Source organism: Oncorhynchus gorbuscha, unplaced genomic scaffold (genome assembly GCF_021184085.1).
Source record: "Oncorhynchus gorbuscha isolate QuinsamMale2020 ecotype Even-year unplaced genomic scaffold, OgorEven_v1.0 Un_scaffold_387, whole genome shotgun sequence".
Classification (NCBI taxonomy): domain Eukaryota; kingdom Metazoa; phylum Chordata; class Actinopteri; order Salmoniformes; family Salmonidae; genus Oncorhynchus; species Oncorhynchus gorbuscha.
In genome coordinates, this window is record NW_025745234.1 from 604,030 (window position 1) to 623,959 (window position 19,930).

Sequence of the window (19,930 nt, forward strand, 5' to 3'; positions counted from 1 at the left end):
TGCCTCCTCTACACTCTAAAGGCTACCTGCCTCCTCTACACTCTAACCACTAGGCTACCTGCCTCCTCTAACCACTAGACTACCTGCCTCCTCTACACTCTAACCACTAGACTACCCTGCCTCCTCTACACTCTAACCACTAGTCTACCTGCCTCCTCTACACTCTAACCACTAGACTACCCGCCTCCTCTACACTCTAACCACTAGACTACCTGCCTCCTCTACACTCTAACCACTAGGCTACCTGCCTCCTCTACCTCTAACCACTAGACTACCTGCCTCCTCTACACTCTAACCACTAGACTAGCCTCCTCAACACTCTAACCACTAGGCTACCTGCCTCCTCTACCTCTAACCACTAGACTACCTGCCTCCTCTACACTCTAACCACTAGACTACCTGCCTCCTCTACACTCTAACCACTAGACTACCTGCCTCCTCTACACTCTAACCACTAGACTACCTGCCTCCTCTACACTCTAACCACTAGACTACCTGCCTCCTCTACACTCTAACCACTAGGCTACCTGCCTCCTCTACACTCTAACCACTAGACTACCTGCCTCCTCTACACTCTAACCACTAGGCTACCTGCCTCCTCTACACTCTAACCACTAGACTACCTGCCTCCTCTACACTCTAACCACTAGACTACCTGCCTCCTCTACACTCTAACCACTAGGCTACCTGCCTCCTCTACACTCTAACCACTAGACTACCTGCCTCCTCTACACTCTAACCACTAGACTACCTGCCTCCTCTACACTCTAACCACTAGGCTACCTGCCTCCTCTACACTCTAACCACTAGGCTACCTGCCTCCTCTACACTCTAACCACTAGGCTACATGTGTATTCCAGGGTTCGAGAGCATTCTGGAGGGAATCTATGGCCCGTTGCTGCTCAGAGACCTCAATATTTTTGATGGTGAGTGTCAGTGTGTGTGTGTGTGTGTGTGTGTGTGTGTGTGTGTGTGTGTGTGTGTGTGTGTGTGTGTGTGTGTGTGTGTGTGTGTGTGTGTGTGTGTGTGTGTGTGTGTGTGTGTGTGTGTGTGTGTGTGTGTGTGTGTGTGTGTGTGTTTCCGTACAGGTATTTTGTGTTAGGCATGAGTCTTGTCTTTGACATATGATCGTGTGTGTGTGTGTGTGTGTGTGTGTGTGTGTGTGTGTGTGTGTGTGTGTGTGTGTGTGTGTGTGTGTGTGTGTGTGTGTGTGTGTGTGTGTGTGTGTGTGTGTGTGTGTGTGTGTGTGTGTGTGTGTGTGTGTGTGTGTGTGTGTGTGTGTGTGTGTGTGTGTGTGTGTGTGTGTATTTTGATTTTGTGTTAGGCATGAGTCTTGTCTTTGACATATGATCGTGTGTGTGTGTGTGTGTGTGTGTGTGTGTGTGTGTGTGTGTGTGTGTGTGTGTGTGTGTGTGTGTGTGTGTGTGTGTGTGTGTGTGTGTGTGTGTGTGTGTGTGTGTGTGTGTGTGTGTGTGTGTGTGTGTGTGTGTGTGTGTGTGTGTGTGTGTGTGTTTCCAGACTGTGAACCCGAGGAGCTAGAGGACTGGGCAGTGAAGGCCAGTTGTTCCTTCTGCAGCCTGCTGATCAATGTAAGTTCAGCTCCGTGATACAAACGGACTGCTATTTTCTGTCTTGATTTAGTTCCAGCTCTCTCACTGAAACGCTTCAGTTTAGTTCCAGCTCTCACTGAAACGCTTCAGTTTAGTTCCAGCTCTCTCACTGAAACGCTTCAGTTTAGTTCCAGCTCTCTCACTGAAAAGCTTCAGTTTAGTTCCAGCTCTCTCACTGAAAAGCTTCAGTTTAGTTCCAGCTCTCACTGAAACGCTTCAGTTTAGTTCCAGCTCTCTCACTGAAACGCTTCAGTCTAGTTCCTGCTCTCTCACGGAAACGCTTCAGTTTAGTTCCAGCTCTCTCACTGAAAAGCTTCAGGTTAGTTCCAGCTCTCTCACTGAAACGCTTCAGTTTAGTTCCAGCTCTCTCACTGAAACGCTTCAGTTTAGTTCCAGCTCTCTCACTGAAACGCTTCAGTTTAGTTCCAGCTCTCTCACTGAAACGCTTCAGTTTAGTTCCAGCTCTCTCACTGAAAAGCTTCAGTTTAGTTCCAGCTCTCTCACTGAAAAGCTTCAGTTTAGTTCCAGCTCTCTCACTGAAACGCTTCAGTTTAGTTCCAGCTCTCTCATAGAAACGCTTCAGTTAGTTCCAGCTCTCTCATAGAAACAGTTAGTTCCAGCTCTCTCACAGTTCAGTCTTGTTCCAGCTCTCTCACGGAAACGCTTCAGTCTTGTTCCAGCTCTCTCACGGAAACGCTTCAGTCTTGTTCCAGCTCTCTCAGGGAAAAGCTTCAGTTTAGTTCCAGCTCTCTCACTGAAATTGGTTGTGTTCCTCTGCTCAGACGTTGCGTGCATCAACCAATGGTTGCGCGCCACGTCATGGACTGCGTCATGGACATCATGATGCAGTTAGCTGATATATAAAATAAGGATCCAGACGTTGTAAGATCTGGCAGGCGTCTGGGCAGAGGAACGCCCCTACGGCGTTGTTGCGGTTTTGTATGTGTTGTTACGACGCGTCGGTGATGTCATTGTCTCTTCCTCCTCTAATAGGACCATGTCCCAGTGGCCGCCTCCCCCTCAGACGACACGCCCTCCCAAGCCCCTTCCCTCTCGGACAGCAGCCTATCAGCTCACAGGTTCCTCCAGGCTGTGTTCCATAAGAAAGGTGAGTCCCCGTCCGACTAGAACAGAGATGACGGCGTTTACACTCTTAATGCTAACAGCGCTACGTAGCATCGTTGGCTACCTGGTTTACACTCTTCATGCTAACAGCGCTACGTAGCATCGTTGGCTACCTGGTTTACACTCTTAATGCTAACAGCGCTACGTAGCATCGTTGGCTACCTGGTTTACACTCTTAATGATAACAGCGCTACGTAGCATCGTTGGCTACCTGGTTTACACTCTTAATGCTAACAGCGCTACGTAGCATCGTTGGCTACCTGGTTGACACTCTTAATGCTAACAGCGCTACGTAGCATCGTTGGCTACCTGGTTTACAATCTTAATGATAACAGCACTACGTAGCATCGTTGGCTACCTGGTTTACACTCTTAATGCTAACAGCGCTACGTAGCATCGTTGGCTACCTGGTTGACACTCTTAATGCTAACAGCGCTACGTAGCATCGTTGGCTACCTGGTTTACACTCTTAATGATAACAGCACTACGTAGCATCGTTGGCTACCTGGTTTACACTCTTAATGCTAACAGCGCTACGTAGCATCGTTGGCTACCTGGTTTATACGCGCTAAGATAAATGTACGTAGACAGTGTGTTTACCTGTGATTGGCTGAGATAAATGTACGTAGACAGTGTGCTTACCTGTGATTGGCTGAGATAAATGTACGTAGACAGTGTGTTTACCTGTGATTGGCTGTCTGTCCAGAGCTGGTGTCCAGTGGAGACCCTAACGTCCCTCTGGTAGCCCAGGAACTGATGAAGAGGATGGTGAGGCAGTTTGCCATTGAGTACGCCTCCAAGACACGCCTTACCACCACCACAGGCTCCCAGCGTTCTGACCTCGACTCACCTCTAGACCTCACTCTGACACGGAACCAGGAGGAGGAACCCACACCAGGTAGAGAACCCGACAGGACATAGAACCCACACCAGGAAGAGAACTCGACAGGACTTGTAACCCATACCAGGTAGAGAACCAACACCAGATAGAGAACCCAACAGGACATAGAACCAATACCAGATAGAGAACCCAACAGGACTTAGAACCCACACCAGGTAGAGGACCCAACCGGACTTTGAACCCATACCAGGTAGAGAACCCACACCAGGTAGAGGACCCAACAGGACTTAGAACAAACACCAGGGAGAGAACCCAACAGGACATAGAACCAATACCAGGTAGAGAGCCCAACAGGGCTTAGAACCCACACCAGGTAGAGAGCCCAACAGGGCTTAGAACCCACACCGGGTAGAGAGCTCAACAGGGCTTAGAACCCACACCGGGCAGAGATCCCAACAGGACTTAGAACCCACACCGGGTAGAGAGCCCAACAGGGCTTAGAACCCACACCGGGTAGAGAGCCCAACAGGGCTTAGAACCCACACCGGGCAGAGATCCCAACAGGGCTTAGAACCCACACCGGGTAGAGAGCGCAACAGGGCTTAGAACCCACACCGGGTAGAGAGCGCAACAGGCCTTAGAACCCACACCAGGTGGGGTATACTACAAAGCGGGAACAATGAGTTAGCCAGCCAACTTGCCTTAACTATTTTTACATTGTTTTTTTTATTTAAAGATGAGCTTAAAATGGGCAAGGTCTAATTGACTGTTTCGCTAAGCCCCGCCCTGAAATGTATAGCAACTGTAGTCGAGCCCGAAACGCATGAAGGGCAGTGGGAAACGTGTAAATAATTAAACAGCGCACCAGGTACTGATTCCTGAAATGCAGAGCCTGTTGGGAGTATTATCAGAATCACAAAACTATATTTTTGTTAGTATTTGCTAGCTCAGCTGGTTAGCTTAGCTCAGCTGGTTAGCTAGCTCAGCTGGTTAACTTAGCTCAGCTGGTTAGCTTAGAGCTAGTTAGAGCTAGCTCTTTCTTATTGACCACCAAACGTTGTTAACGCTAGCTAGCCGCTTGCTAGAACTTGTTTTCTCTAAATGGATGTTTGCTAGCTAAGATGGCTATATTAGGAATTTGAACTCATCTTGGCTGTCGACATCAGCAAACGATTTGAAAGCACTTTTATAATCCCAAAATGGGTTAGTAACTCGTACTATACAGGGTGTATTCAGTGGCTAGCCACACTACGAAACAACTTGACCAGGTTTCCCCCGTGAAGACGTTGTAGCGACAATCCACCACAACAAGAGTTTCCTGATTTAGCCGTGTTTATTTTCATTGCGTGTATTAAAAACATAGTTTGAGATCATTGTGAGGAGATTTCTCCAACGGTTAGAAGGGGAAAATGGGGTTCCGGGGGAAAACGCTGTCGGAGATTGCATCAGTATCCAAGGGAACCAGAGGTTGCATCAGTATCCAATGGAACCAGAGGTTGCATCATTTTGAACCAGAGGTTGTATCAGTATCCAAGGGAACCAGAGGTTGTATCAGTATCCAAGGGAACCAGAGGTTGCATCAGTATCCAAGGGAACCAGAGGTTGTGTCAGTATCCAAGGGAACCAGAGGTTGCATCAGTATCCAAGGGAACCAGAGGTTGTATCAGTATCCAAGGGAACCAGAGGTTGCATCAGTATCCAATGGAACCAGAGGTTGCATCAGTATCCAAGGGAACCAGAGGTTGTATCAGTATCCAATGGAACCAGAGGTTGCATCATTTTGAACCAGAGGTTGTATCAGTATCCAAGGGAACCAGAGGTTGTATCAGTATCCAAGGGAACCAGAGGTTGCATCATTTTGAACCAGAGGTTGTATCAGTATCCAAGGGAACCAGAGTTTGCATCAGTATCCAAGGGAACCAGAGGTTGCATCAGTATCCAAGGGAACCAGAGGTTGCATCCGTATCCAAGGGAACCAGAGGTTGCATCATTTTGAACCAGAGGTTGCATCAGTATCCAAGGGAACCAGTATCCAAGGGAACCAGAGGTTGCATCAGTATCCAAGGGAACCAGAGGTTGCATCAGTATCCAAGGGAACCAGAGGTTGCATCAGTATCCAAGGGAACCAGAGGTTGTATCCGTATCCAAGGGAACCAGAGGTTGCATCAGTATCCAAGGGAACCAGAGGTTGCATCAGTATCCAAGGGAACCAGAGGTTGCATCAGTATCCAAGGGAACCAGAGGTTGCATCAGAGGTTGCATCATTTTGAACCAGAGGTTGCGTCAGTATCCAAGGGAACCAGAGGTTGCATCAGTATCCAAGGAACCAGAACCAAGGGAACCAGAGGTTGTATCAGTATCCAAGGGAACCAGAGGTTGTATCAGTATCCAAGGGAACCAGAGGTTGCATCAGTATTCAAGGGAACCAGAGGTTGCATCAGCATCCAAGAGAACCAGAGGGTTTTAGCGAAGGGTCGATTGATTCAACACCCGAAAACTCATATCTATAAGTTTCTCTTTTTTGTTGTTGTTATTTTTAAATGAATTATTTCTCGTTGCTTATCAAAGTTGAAAAGCCGAAGAACATTAGGTACATCCTGGTACTTTCCTCAGGTGCTGGAGTTGTAGACTCCAGGACAACAGAAAGGAAGAACGCCGAACACTGCGGCTCATAGTCCCGGGTGATATTTATAACATCCGTGCTTATCAACGATACCTGGTTAACTGTTTGATCCTGCTTTGTAGTAGGCTGCTCTGGGAGAGAACCCACACCAAGGTTGAGGATTACCCAGGTCAGGATAACGTTGTTGAGGATTACCCAGGTCAGGATAACGTTGTTGAGGATTACCCAGGTCAGGATAACGTTGTTGAGGATTACCCAGGTCAGGATAACGTTGTTGAGGATTACCCAGGTCAGGATAACGTTGTTGAGGATACCCAGGTCAGGATAACGTTGTTGAGGATTACCCAGGTCAGGATAACGTTGTTGAGGATTACCCAGGTCAGGATAACGTTGTTGAGGATTACCCAGGTCAGGATAATGTTGTTGAGGATTACCCAGGTCAGGATAATGTTGTAGCACCTAGGTTGAGGGTACCCAGGTCAGGATAACGTTGTTGCACCTAGGTTGAGGATACCCAGGTCAGGATAACGTTGTTGAGGATTACCCATGTCAGGATAACGTTGTTGAGGATACCCAGGTCAGGATAACTTTGTAGCACCTAGGTTGAGGATTACCCAGGTCAGGATAACGTTGTTGAGGATACCCAGGTCAGGATAACTTTGTAGCACCTAGGTTGAGGATTACCCAGGTCAGGATAACGTTGTTGAGGATTACCCAGGTCAGGATAACGTTGTAGCACCCAGGTTGAGGATTAACCAGGTCAGGATAACTTTGTAGCACCTAGGTTGAGGATTACCCAGGTCAGGATAACGTTGTAGCACCTAGGTTGAGGATTACCCAGGTCAGGATAACGTTGTTGAGGATTACCCAGGTCAGGATAACGTTGTAGCACCCAGGTTGAGGATTAACCAGGTCAGGATAACATTGTAGCACCTAGGTTGAGGATTACCCAGGTCAGGATAACGTTGTTGAGGATTACCCAGGTCAGGATAACGTTGTTGAGGATTACCCATGTCAGGATAACGTTGTAGCACCTAGGTTGAGGATTACCCAGGTCAGGATAACGTTGTTGAGGATTACCCAGGTCAGGATAATGTTGTTGAGGATTACCCAGGTCAGGATAACGTTGTTGAGGATTACCCAGGTCAGGATAATGTTGTAGCACCTAGGTTGAGGATTACCCAGGTCAGGATAACGTTGTTGAGGATTACCCAGGTCAAGATAACGTTGTAGCACCTAGGTTGAGGATTACCCAGGTCAGGATAACGTTGTAGCACCTAGGTTGAGGATTACCCAGGTCAGGATAACGTTGTTGAGGATTACCCAGGTCAGGATAACATTGTTGAGGATTACCCAGGTCAGGATAACGTTGTTGAGGATTACCCAGGTCAGGATAACGTTGTAGCACCTAGGTTGAGGATTACCCAGGTCAGGATAATGTTGTAGCACCTAGGTTGAGGATTACCCAGGTCAGGATAACGTTGTTGAGGATTACCCAGGTCAGGATAACGTTGTTGAGGATTACCCAGGTCAGGATAACGTTGTTGAGGATTACCCAGGTCAGGATAACGTTGTAGCTTTGGGAAATACACAGATTCATTGGGACCAGAGCCGTTGCTAACTAGCATTGCTGGTTTCATTTTTGTTTAGAATTCTTCCTCGTTTATGCAAAAGGTTATGGTATATTAGAATCCTTGTCCCATCTTTGACCTAGAACCACACCACGTATAGAACCCAACAGGACCTAGAACCAATACCAGGTAGAGAACCCAATAGGACCTAGAGCCACACCAGGTAGGGAACCCAACAGGATTGAGAACCCAACAGGACCTAGAACCAATACCAGGTAGAGAACCCAACAGGACCTAGAGCCACACCAGGTAGAGAACCCAACAGGACCTAGAACCACACCATGTAGAGAACCCAACAGGACCTAGAACCAATACCATGTAGAGAACCCAACAGGACCTAGAACCAATACCAGGTAGAGAACCCAACAGGACCTAGAACCAATACCAGGTAGAGAACCCAACAGTACCTAGAACCAATACCAGGTAGAGAACCCAACAGGACCTAGAGCCACACCAGGTAGAGAACCCAACAGGACCGATAGCCACACCAGGTAGAGAACCGAACAGGACCTAGAGCCACACCAGGTAGAGAACCCAACAGGACCTAGAGCCACACCAGGTAGAGAACCCAACAGGACCTAGAGCCACACCAGGTAGAGAACCCAACAGGACTTAGAACCACACCATGTAGAGAACCCAACAGGACCTAGAGCCACACCAGGTAGGGAACCCAACAGGACTGAGAACCCAACAGGACTTAGAACCAATACCAGGTAGAGAACCCAACAGGACCTAGAGCCACACCAGGTAGAGAACCCAACAGGACCTAGAGCTACACCAGGTAGAGAACCCAACATGACCTAGAACCCACACATTTCTAACTAGTTGCCTGACCTCTGACTAGTTGCCTGACCTCTGACTAGGTTTCTGACCTCTGACTAGGTTTCTGACCTCTGACTAGGTTTCTGACCTCTGACTAGTTGTCTGACCTCCGACTAGCTGTCTGACTAGTTGTCTGACCTCCGACTAGTTGACTAGTTGTCTGACCTCTGACTAGTTGTCTGACCTCCTACTAGCTGTCTGACTAGTTGTCTGACCTCCGACTAGTTGTCTGACCTCTGACCAGTTGCCTGACCTCTGACTAGTTGTTTGACCTCTGACTAGTTGTCTGACTAGTTGTCTGACCTCTGACTAGTTGACTAGGTGTCTGACCTCTGGCTAGTTGTCTGACTAGTTGTCTGACCTCTGACTAGTTGTCTGACCTCTGACTAGCTGTCTGATTCCTCCTCCCGTAGCGGACAGTGTGCTCAACCTCTGACTAGTTGTCTGACCTCTGACTAGTTGTCTGACCTCTGACTAGTTGTCTGATTCCTCCTCCCGTAGCGGACAGTGTGCTCAACCTCTGACTAGTTGTCTGACCTCCGACTAGTTGTCTGACCTCTGACCAGTTGCCTGACCTCTGACTAGTTGTTTGACCTCTGACTAGTTGTCTGACTAGTTGTCTGACCTCTGACTAGTTGACTAGGTGTCTGACCTCTGGCTAGTTGTCTGACTAGTTGTCTGACCTCTGACTAGTTGTCTGACCTCTGACTAGCTGTCTGATTCCTCCTCCCGTAGCGGACAGTGTGCTCAACCTCTGACGAGTTGTCTGACCTCTAGGTGTCTGACCTCTGACTAGGTGTCTGACCTCTGACTAGTTGTCTGACTAGGTGTCTGACCTCTGACTAGTTGACTGACTAGGTGTCTGACCTCTGACTAGGTGTCTGACTAGGTGTCTGACTAGGTGTCTGACCTCTGACTAGTTGTCTGACCTCGGACTAGTTGTCTGACTAGTTGTCTGACCTCTGACTAGTTGTCTGACCTCTGATTAGTTGTCTGACTAGGTGTCTGACCTCTGACTAGTTGTCTGACGTCTGACTAGTTGTCTGACTAGGTGTCTGACCTCTGACTAGTTGTCTGACTAGTTGTCTGATTCCTTCTCCCGTAGCGGACAGTGTGCTCGACCTCTCCAAGCGGAACTCTGCCAGCTCGGCGTCCACGTCACCCACCATTCACAAAGCCTCAGGGTGAGTGTCTCTCCTCTCATTGGTCCATAATGTCCATACTAGCACGATACTTAGTATGCATAGCCGATAGATGCCGTCATTACTATTTACCATGCATTGACAATACAATATTTCACTATTTAGCCTGTACGGCAAAACCACAACATAATTCACAGTAGTGGGACAGTGTTAGGTGGTCTGTACCAGGAGACTGTCTGTCTAGTGGTGGATGTAGTGGGACAGTGTTAGGTGGTCTGTATCAGTAGACTGTCTGTAGTGGGACAGTGTTAGGTGGTCTGTATCAGTAGACTGTCTGTAGTGGGACAGTGTTAGGTGGTCTGTATCAGTAGACTGTCTGTAGTGGGACAGTGTTAGGTGGTCTGTATCAGTAGACTGTCTGTCTATTGGTCGATGTAGTGGGACAGTGTTAGGTGGTCTGTATCAGTAGACTGTCTGTCTAGTGGTGGATGTAGTGGGACAGTGTTAGGTGGTCTGTATCAGTAGACTGTCTGGTGGTGGATGTAGTGGGACAGTGTTAGGTGGTCTGTATCAGTAGACTGTCTAGTGGTGGATGTAGTGGGACAGTGTTAGGTGGTCTGTACCAGTAGACTGTCTGTCTAGTGGTGGATGTAGTGGGACAGTGTTAGGTGGTCTGTATCAGTAGACTGTCTGTCTGGTGGTGGATGTAGTGGGACAGTGTTAGGTGGTCTGTATCAGTAGACTGTCTGTCTAGTGGTAGATGTAGTGGGACAGTGTTAGGTGGTCTGTATCAGTAGACTGTCTAGTGGTGGATGTAGTGGGACAGTGTTAGGTGGTCTGTACCAGTAGACTGTCTGTCTGATGGTGGATGTAGTGGGACAGTGTTAGGTGGTCTGTATCAGTAGACTGTCTGTCTGATGGTGGATGTAGTGGGACAGTGTTAGGTGGTCTGTATCAGTAGACTGTCTAGTGGTGGATGTAGTGGGACAGTGTTAGGTGGTCTGTATCAGTAGACTGTCTAGTGGTGGATGTAGTGGGACAGTGTTAGGTGGTCTGTATCAGTAGACTGTCTAGTGGTGGATGTAGTGGGACAGTGTTAGGTGGTCTGTATCAGTAGACTGTCTAGTGGTGGATGTAGTGGGACAGTGTTAGGTGGTCTGTATCAGTAGACTGTCTGTCTAGTGGTAGATGTAGTGGGACAGTGTTAGGTGGTCTGTACCAGTAGACTGTCTGTCTAGTGGTGGATGTAGTGGGACAGTGTTAGGTGGTCTGTACCAGTAGACTGTCTGTCTGGTGGTGGATGTAGTGGGACAGTGTTAGGTGGTCTGTATCAGTAGACTGTCTGTCTAGTGGTGGATGTAGTGGGACAGTGTTAGGTGGTCTGTATCAGTAGACTGTCTGTCTAGTGGTGGATGTAGTGGGACAGTGTTAGGTGGTCTGTATCGGTAGACTGTCTGTCTAGTGGTGGATGTAGTGGGACAGTGTTAGGTGGTCTGTATCAGTAGACTGTCTGTCTAGTGGTGGATGTAGTGGGACAGTGTTAGGTGGTCTGTATCAGTAGACTGTCTGTACTGGGACAGTGTTAGGTGGTCTGTATCAGTAGACGGTCTAGTGGTGGATGTAGTGGGACAGTGTTAGGTGGTCTGTACCAGGAGACTGTCTGTCTAGTGGTGGATGTAGTGGGACAGTGTTAGGTGGTCTGTATCAGTAGACTGTCTGTCTAGTGGTGGATGTAGTGGGACAGTGTTAGGTGGTCTGTATCAGTAGACTGTCTGTGTAGTGGTGGATGTAGTGGGACAGTGTTAGGTGGTCTGTATCAGTAGACTGTCTGTCTAGTGGTGGATGTAGTGGGACAGTGTTAGGTGGTCTGTATCAGTAGACTGTCTAGTGGTGGATGTAGTGGGACAGTGTTAGGTGGTCTGTATCAGTAGACTGTCTGTCTGGTGGTGGATGTAGTGGGACAGTGTTAGGTGGTCTGTATCAGTAGACTGTCTAGTGGTGGATGTAGTAGGACAGTGTTAGGTGGTCTGTATCAGTAGACTGTCTAGTGGTGGATGTAGTGGGACAGTGTTAGGTGGTCTGTATCAGTAGACTGTCTGGTGGTGGATGTAGTGGGACAGTGTTAGGTGGTCTGTATCAGTAGACTGTCTGTCTAGTGGTGGATGTAGTGGGACAGTGTTAGGTGGTCTGTATCAGTAGACTGTCTAGTGGTGGATGTAGTGGGACAGTGTTAGGTGGTCTGTATCAGTAGACTGTCTGTCTAGTGGTGGATGTAGTGGGACAGTGTTAGATGGTCTGTATCAGTAGACTGTCTAGTGGTGGATGTAGTGGGACAGTGTTAGGTGGTCTGTACCAGTAGACTGTCTGTCTGATGGTGGATGTAGTGGGACAGTGTTAGGTGGTCTGTACCAGTAGACTGTCTGTCTAGTGGTGGATGTAGTGGGACAGTGTTAGGTGGTCTGTATCGGTAGACTGTCTGTCTAGTGGTGGATGTAGTGGGACAGTGTTAGGTGGTCTGTACCAGTAGACTGTCTGTCTAGTGGTGGATGTAGTGGGACAGTGTTAGGTGGTCTGTATCAGTAGACTGTCTGTCTTGTGGTGGATGTAGTGGGACAGTGTTAGGTGGTCTGTATCAGTAGACTGTCTGTCTTGTGGTGGATGTAGTGGGACAGTGTTAGGTGGTCTGTATCAGTAGACTGTCTGTCTAGTGGTGGATGTAGTGGGACAGTGTTAGGTGGTCTACATCAGTAGACTGTCTGGTGGTGGATGTAGTGGGACAGTGTTAGGTGGTCTGTATCGGTAGACTGTCTAGTGGTGGATGTAGTGGGACAGTGTTAGGTGGTCTGTATCAGTAGACTGTCTGTCTAGTGGTGGATATAGTGGGACAGTGTTAGGTGGTCTGTACCAGTAGACTGTCTGTCTAGTGGTGGATGTAGTGGGACAGTGTTAGGTGGTCTGTATCAGTAGACTGTCTGTCTAGTGGTGGATGTAGTGGGACAGTGTTAGGTGGTCTGTATCAGTAGACTGTCTGATGGTGGATGTAGTGGGACAGTGTTAGGTGGTCTGTATCAGTAGACTGTCTGGTGGTGGATGTAGTGGGACAGTGTTAGGTGGTCTCAGTAGTGTCTAGTGGTGGATGTAGTGGGACAGTGTTAGGTGGTCTGTATCAGTAGACTGTCTGTCTAGTGGTGGATGTAGTGGGACAGTGTTAGGTGGTCTGTATCAGTAGACTGTCTGTCTAGTGGTGGATGTAGTGGGACAGTGTTAGGTGGTCTGTATCAGTAGACTGTCTAGTGGTGGATGTAGTGGGACAGTGTTAGGTGGTCTGTATCAGTAGACTGTCTAGTGGTGGATGTAGTGGGACAGTGTTAGGTGGTCTGTACCAGTAGACTGTCTAGTGGTGGATGTAGTGGGACAGTGTTAGGTGGTCTGTATCAGTAGACTGTCTGTCTAGTGGTGGATGTAGTGGGACAGTGTTAGGTGGTCTGTATCAGTAGACTGTCTGTCTAGTGGTGGATGTAGTGGGACAGTGTTAGGTGGTCTGTATCAGTAGACTGTCTGTCTAGTGGTGGATGTAGTGGGACAGTGTTAGGTGGTCTGTATCAGTAGACTGTCTAGTGGTGGATGTAGTGGGACAGTGTTAGGTGGTCTGTACCAGTAGACTGTCTGTCTGTCTGATGGTGGATGTAGTGGGACAGTGTTAGGTGGTCTGTATCAGTAGACTGTCTGTCTGTGGTGGATGTAGTGGGACAGTGTTAGGTGGTCTGTATCAGTAGACTGTCTAGTGGTGGATGTAGTGGGACAGTGTTAGGTGGTCTGTATCAGTAGACTGTCTAGTGGTGGATGTAGTGGGACAGTAGACTGTCTAGTGGTGGATGGTCTGTATCAGTAGACTGTCTAGTGGTGGATGTAGTGGGACAGTGTTAGGTGGTCTGTATCAGTAGACTGTCTGTCTAGTGGTGGATGTAGTGGGACAGTGTTAGGTGGTCTGTATCAGTAGACTGTCTAGTGGTGGATGTAGTGGGACAGTGTTAGGTGGTCTGTATCAGTAGACTGTCTAGTGGTGGATGTAGTGGGACAGTGTTAGGTGGTCTGTACCAGGAGACTGTCTAGTGGTGGATGTAGTGGGACAGTGTTAGGTGGTCTGTACCAGTAGACTGTCTGTCTAGTGGTGGATGTAGTGGGACAGTGTTAGGTGGTCTGTATCAGTAGACTGTCTGTCTAGTGGTGGATGTAGTGGGACAGTGTTAGGTGGTCTGTATCAGTAGACTGTCTGTGTAGTGGTGGATGTAGTGGGACAGTGTTAGGTGGTCTGTATCAGTAGACTGTCTGTCTGGTGGTGGATGTAGTGGGACAGTGTTAGGTGGTCTGTATCAGTAGACTGTCTGTCTGGTGGTGGATGTAGTGGGACAGTGTTAGGTGGTCTGTATCAGTAGACTGTCTAGTGGTGGATGTAGTGGGACAGTGTTAGGTGGTCTGTATCAGTAGACTGACTGTCTAGTGGTGGATCAGTGGGACAGTGTTAGGTGGTCTGTCAGTAGACTGTCTAGTGGTGGATGTAGTGGGACAGTGTTAGGTGGTCTGTATCAGTAGACTGTCTGTCTAGTGGTGGATGTAGTGGGACAGTGTTAGGTGGTCTGTATCAGTAGACTGTCTGTCTAGTGGTGGATGTAGTGGGACAGTGTTAGGTGGTCTGTAGATCAGTAGACTGTCTGTAGTGGGACAGTGTTAGGTGGTCTGTATCAGTAGACTGTCTGTCTAGTGGTGGATGTAGTGGGACAGTGTTAGGTGGTCTGTACCAGGAGACTGTCTGTCTAGTGGTGGATGTAGTGGGACAGTGTTAGGTGGTCTGTATCAGTAGACTGTCTGTCTAGTGGTGGATGTAGTGGGACAGTGTTAGGTGGTCTGTATCAGTAGACTGTCTGTGTAGTGGTGGATGTAGTGGGACAGTGTTAGGTGGTCTGTATCAGTAGACTGTCTGTCTAGTGGTGGATGTAGTGGGACAGTGTTAGGTGGTCTGTATCAGTAGACTGTCTGTCTAGTGGTGGATGTAGTGGGACAGTGTTAGGTGGTCTGTATCAGTAGACTGTCTGTCTGGTGGTGGATGTAGTGGGACAGTGTTAGGTGGTCTGTATCAGTAGACTGTCTAGTGGTGGATGTAGTAGGACAGTGTTAGGTGGTCTGTATCAGTAGACTGTCTAGTGGTGGATGTAGTGGGACAGTGTTAGGTGGTCTGTATCAGTAGACTGTCTGGTGGTGGATGTAGTGGGACAGTGTTAGGTGGTCTGTATCAGTAGACTGTCTGTCTAGTGGTGGATGTAGTGGGACAGTGTTAGGTGGTCTGTATCAGTAGACTGTCTAGTGGTGGATGTAGTGGGACAGTGTTAGGTGGTCTGTATCAGTAGACTGTCTGTCTAGTGGTGGATGTAGTGGGACAGTGTTAGATGGTCTGTATCAGTAGACTGTCTAGTGGTGGGTGGGAGTGTTAGTGGGACAGTGTTAGTGGTGGTCTGTACCAGTAGACTGTCTGTCTGTGGTGGATGTAGTGGGACAGTGTTAGGTGGTCTGTACCAGTAGACTGTCTGTCTAGTGGTGGATGTAGTGGGACAGTGTTAGGTGGTCTGTATCGGTAGACTGTCTGTCTAGTGGTGGATGTAGTGGGACAGTGTTAGGTGGTCTGTACCAGTAGACTGTCTGTCTAGTGGTGGATGTAGTGGGACAGTGTTAGGTGGTCTGTATCAGTAGACTGTCTGTCTTGTGGTGGATGTAGTGGGACAGTGTTAGGTGGTCTGTATCAGTAGACTGTCTGTCTTGTGGTGGATTTAGTGGGACAGTGTTCGGTGGTCTGTATCAGTAGACTGTCTGTCTAGTGGTGGATGTAGTGGGACAGTGTTAGGTGGTCTGTACATCAGTAGACTGTCTGGTGGTGGATGTAGTGGGACAGTGTTAGGTGGTCTGTATCGGTAGACTGTCTAGTGGTGGATGTAGTGGGACAGTGTTAGGTGGTCTGTATCAGTAGACTGTCTGTCTAGTGGTGGATATAGTGGGACAGTGTTAGGTGGTCTGTACCAGTAGACTGTCTGTCTAGTGGTGGATGTAGTGGGACAGTGTTAGGTGGTCTGTATCAGTAGACTGTCTGTCTAGTGGTGGATGTAGTGGGACAGTGTTAGGTGGTCTGTATCAGTAGACTGTCTGTGGTGGATGTAGTGGGACAGTGTTAGGTGGTCTGTATCAGTAGACTGTCTGGTGGTGGATGTAGTGGGACAGTGTTAGGTGGTCTGTATCAGTAGACTGTCTAGTGGTGGATGTAGTGGGACAGTGTTAGGTGGTCTGTATCAGTAGACTGTCTGTCTAGTGGTGGATGTAGTGGGACAGTGTTAGGTGGTCTGTATCAGTAGACTGTCTGTCTAGTGGTGGATGTAGTGGGACAGTGTTAGGTGGTCTGTATCAGTAGACTGTCTAGTGGTGGATGTAGTGGGACAGTGTTAGGTGGTCTGTATCAGTAGACTGTCTAGTGGTGGATGTAGTGGGACAGTGTTAGGTGGTCTGTACCAGTAGACTGTCTAGTGGTGGATGTAGTGGGACAGTGTTAGGTGGTCTGTATCAGTAGACTGTCTGTCTAGTGGTGGATGTAGTGGGACAGTGTTAGGTGGTCTGTATCAGTAGACTGTCTGTCTACTGGTGGATGTAGTGGGACAGTGTTAGGTGGTCTGTATCAGTAGACTGTCTGTCTAGTGGTGGATGTAGTGGGACAGTGTTAGGTGGTCTGTATCAGTAGACTGTCTAGTGGTGGATGTAGTGGGACAGTGTTAGGTGGTCTGTACCAGTAGACTGTCTGTCTGATGGTGGATGTAGTGGGACAGTGTTAGGTGGTCTGTATCAGTAGACTGTCTGTCTGATGGTGGATGTAGTGGGACAGTGTTAGGTGGTCTGTATCAGTAGACTGTCTAGTGGTGGATGTAGTGGGACAGTGTTAGGTGGTCTGTATCAGTAGACTGTCTAGTGGTGGATGTAGTGGGACAGTGTTAGGTGGTCTGTATCAGTAGACTGTCTGGTGGTGGATGTAGTGGGACAGTGTTAGGTGGTCTGTATCAGTAGACTGTCTGTCTAGTGGTAGATGTAGTGGGACAGTGTTAGGTGGGACAGTAGACTGTCTGTCTAGTGGTGGATGTAGTGGGACAGTGTTAGGTGGTCTGTACCAGTAGACTGTCTGTCTAGTGGTGGATGTAGTGGGACAGTGTTAGGTGGTCTGTATCGGTAGACTGTCTGTCTAGTGGTGGATGTAGTGGGACAGTGTTAGGTGGTCTGTATCATTAGACTGTCTCTCTAGTGGTGGATGAATTGGGACAGTGCTCTGGTATCAGTATAGCCAGGCTGTAGACTGTCTAGTGGTGGATGAATTGGGACAGTCCTCTCAGTATAGCCAGGCTGTAGACTGTCTAGAGGTGGATGTATGGGACAGTCCTCTGGTATCAGTATAGCTAGGCTGTAGACTGTCTAGTGGTGGATGAATTGGGACAGTCCTCTGGTATCAGTATAGCCAGGCTGTAGACTGTCTAGTGGTGGATGAATTGGGACAGTCCTCTGGTATCAGTATAGCCAGGCTGTAGACTGTCTAGTGGTGGATGAATTGGGACATTCCTCTGGTATCAGTATAGCCGTAACGTCACAGTCTGGATCGTTCCTGTTTCCTAATGACGTTGTGGATCGGAAATCCTTTAACCAAAATACTGGACAGGGATGAACTACTCTGCAAACCTGTCTTCAATGTGACAGTCGCACAGAGATGATGTCACTGCCTCTCTTCGTGCGACAGTCGCACAGAGATGATGTCATTCCCTTTCTTTATATGACAGTCGCACAGAGATGATGTCACTGCCTCTCTTCGTGTGTCAGTCGCACAGAGATGATGTCACCCCTTTTCTTCATATGACAGTCGCACAGAGATGATGTCACTGCCTCTCTTCGTGCGACAGTCACGCAGAGATGTCACTCAACGACAATGCTGTCACAGATGACGTCGGCTCATGACAGACCGTGTACAGCACGACATAAAGGAGTCAACCCTCTCCCCTTCCCCGATCCTGACGGTGGTGTTTGGTCCTCCCCCCACTAGGAGGCAGCAGCAGCGTTGGGGAGCAGCCGGGGCGTACCAGACCGAGGAACACCATGCCCAGAGGTCCAGTGAGCTGTCTGTGGGGCTGCTGTCCAAGGCTCTGAGAGACGTGAGGTCTGGTCGTCTCCGGGAGAACAGAGCTGCCCTTCTCTACGGGATCCCCCTTGAAATCTTGCGCTCAGAGCTGGGGGAGGATGTGACCTCACAGGATGTGACCTCACAGGATGTGGCGGCGGCGCACGGTGAGGAGGTGCGGCTGGTGTTGCAGAGGGTGGCGGCCTGGGCGGAGCTGGGAGCGAGGGAGGAGAACGGAGAGATGCTCTTCCTTCCCTCCTCTTCGTCTTGTCTGACCCAGCGTGGCCTGCAGAGGGTTTTGTCCCGGTCTCTACCCCCCCAGCTCAGAGAGGAGCTTCACCTCCGTATCCCCCAGGTCAGATCGCGCTCCAGACCAGCTCCCCCTCTCCCTGAGCCTTGCAGCCTGGCTGAGCCCCTGCACTACCACCCCCCACCACACCATGGCACCACCACCACTAATATCGCTGCCACCTCTTCCTCTCTGCTGAGACTTCACCGCTCCCTCCTGCCCTCCCTCGACCTGCCTGACCTCTCACCCCACCACCGCTGCTCCTCATTGGACGATCCTGAGGAAGGGGCGGAGCATAGCGGGGAGAACAAGCAGTCCAGGAAGAAGCGCGGGCGCTACCGGCAGTACGACCACGACCTGCTAGAGGAGGCTATCACCATGGTGATGGGGGGCAGGATGAGCGTTTCCAAGGCCCAGGTGGTTTATGGGATACCTCACAGCACGCTGGAGTACAAGGTCAAAGAGCGCAACGGAACCCTCAAGATACCGCCCAAGAGGAGGCCCGTCATCGTCACGACTACGACCGCACGGCAACCTCCAGACCCTGCCGGGTTCCACCGACTCAGGGACTAACGCTGCCACCAACAGGTTCTAGACTACAGAGTATTCGAGTCTAGAACCGACAACACTTGAACTCCTCTCGACCTCCAACAGAACATGAGAATGTTTTGTGGATCTGGGTCCAATACAGATTTCATAAATACTTCATAAATGTCATAAATACTTGGTGCGCTTGGTTTGTTTTCGCTTGACTGGCAATGTTTGTAGATTTCTGGACTTCTGGTACCATTTGTTGCCTAATCGAGGTAAATCGAACACACCTCCATCTATTTGACCAATGTATCATATTGACCCCCCATGGACTGTGTGTCCATGCAGACCAGGTTATATTACCCAGGTCACTGTGTGTCCATGCAGACCAGGTTATATTACCCAGGTCACTGTGTGTCCATGCAGACCAGGTTATATTACCCAGGTCACTGTGTGTCCATGCAGACCAGGTTATATTACCCAGGTCACTGTGTGTCCATGCAGACCAGGTTATATTACCCAGGTCACTGTGTGTCCATGCAGACCAGGTTAGGTCACTGTGTGTCCATGCCAGAGGTTATATTACCCAGGTCACTGTGTGTCCATGCAGACCAGGTTATATTACCCAGGTCACTGTGTGTCCATGCAGACCAGGTTATATTACCCAGGTCACTGTGTGTCCATGCAGACCAGGTTATATTACCCAGGTCACTGTGTGTCCATGCAGACCAGGTTATATTACCCAGGTCACTGTGTGTCCATGCAGACCAGGTTATATTACCCAGGTCACTGTGTGTCCATGCAGACCAGGTTATATTACCCAGGTCACTGTGTGTCCATGCAGACCAGGTTATATTACCCAGGTCACTGTGTGTCCATGCAGACCAGGTTATATTACCCAGGTCACTGTGTGTCCATGCAGACCAGACCAGGTTATATGCAGACCCAGGTCACTGTGTGTCCATGCAGACCAGGTTATATTACCCAGGTCACTGTGTGTCCATGCAGACCAGGTTATATTACCCAGCTCACTGTGTGTCCATGCAGACCAGACCAGGTTCCATGCAGACCATTACCCAGGTCACTGTGTGTCCATGCAGACCAGGTTATATTACCCAGGTCACT

At 49.1% G+C, this 19,930-nt stretch overlaps 1 protein-coding gene across 1 annotated transcript in view; it reads left to right on the forward strand.

Moving 5' to 3' along the window:
- Nucleotides 1–19,293, forward strand: part of LOC124018057 (ligand-dependent nuclear receptor corepressor-like protein) — a 27,402-nt gene extending 8,109 nt beyond the window's left edge. Inside the window, exons 2-7 of the mRNA XM_046333321.1 lie at nucleotides 861–926; nucleotides 1,519–1,589; nucleotides 2,604–2,718; nucleotides 3,442–3,633; nucleotides 9,758–9,836; nucleotides 17,911–19,293. Coding sequence (XP_046189277.1) covers nucleotides 861–926; nucleotides 1,519–1,589; nucleotides 2,604–2,718; nucleotides 3,442–3,633; nucleotides 9,758–9,836; nucleotides 17,911–18,847 — 1,460 coding nt within the window. The 3' untranslated portion in view covers nucleotides 18,848–19,293. The remainder of the gene's footprint in view (nucleotides 1–860; nucleotides 927–1,518; nucleotides 1,590–2,603; nucleotides 2,719–3,441; nucleotides 3,634–9,757; nucleotides 9,837–17,910) is intronic.
- Nucleotides 19,294–19,930: the final 637 nt, after the last annotated feature.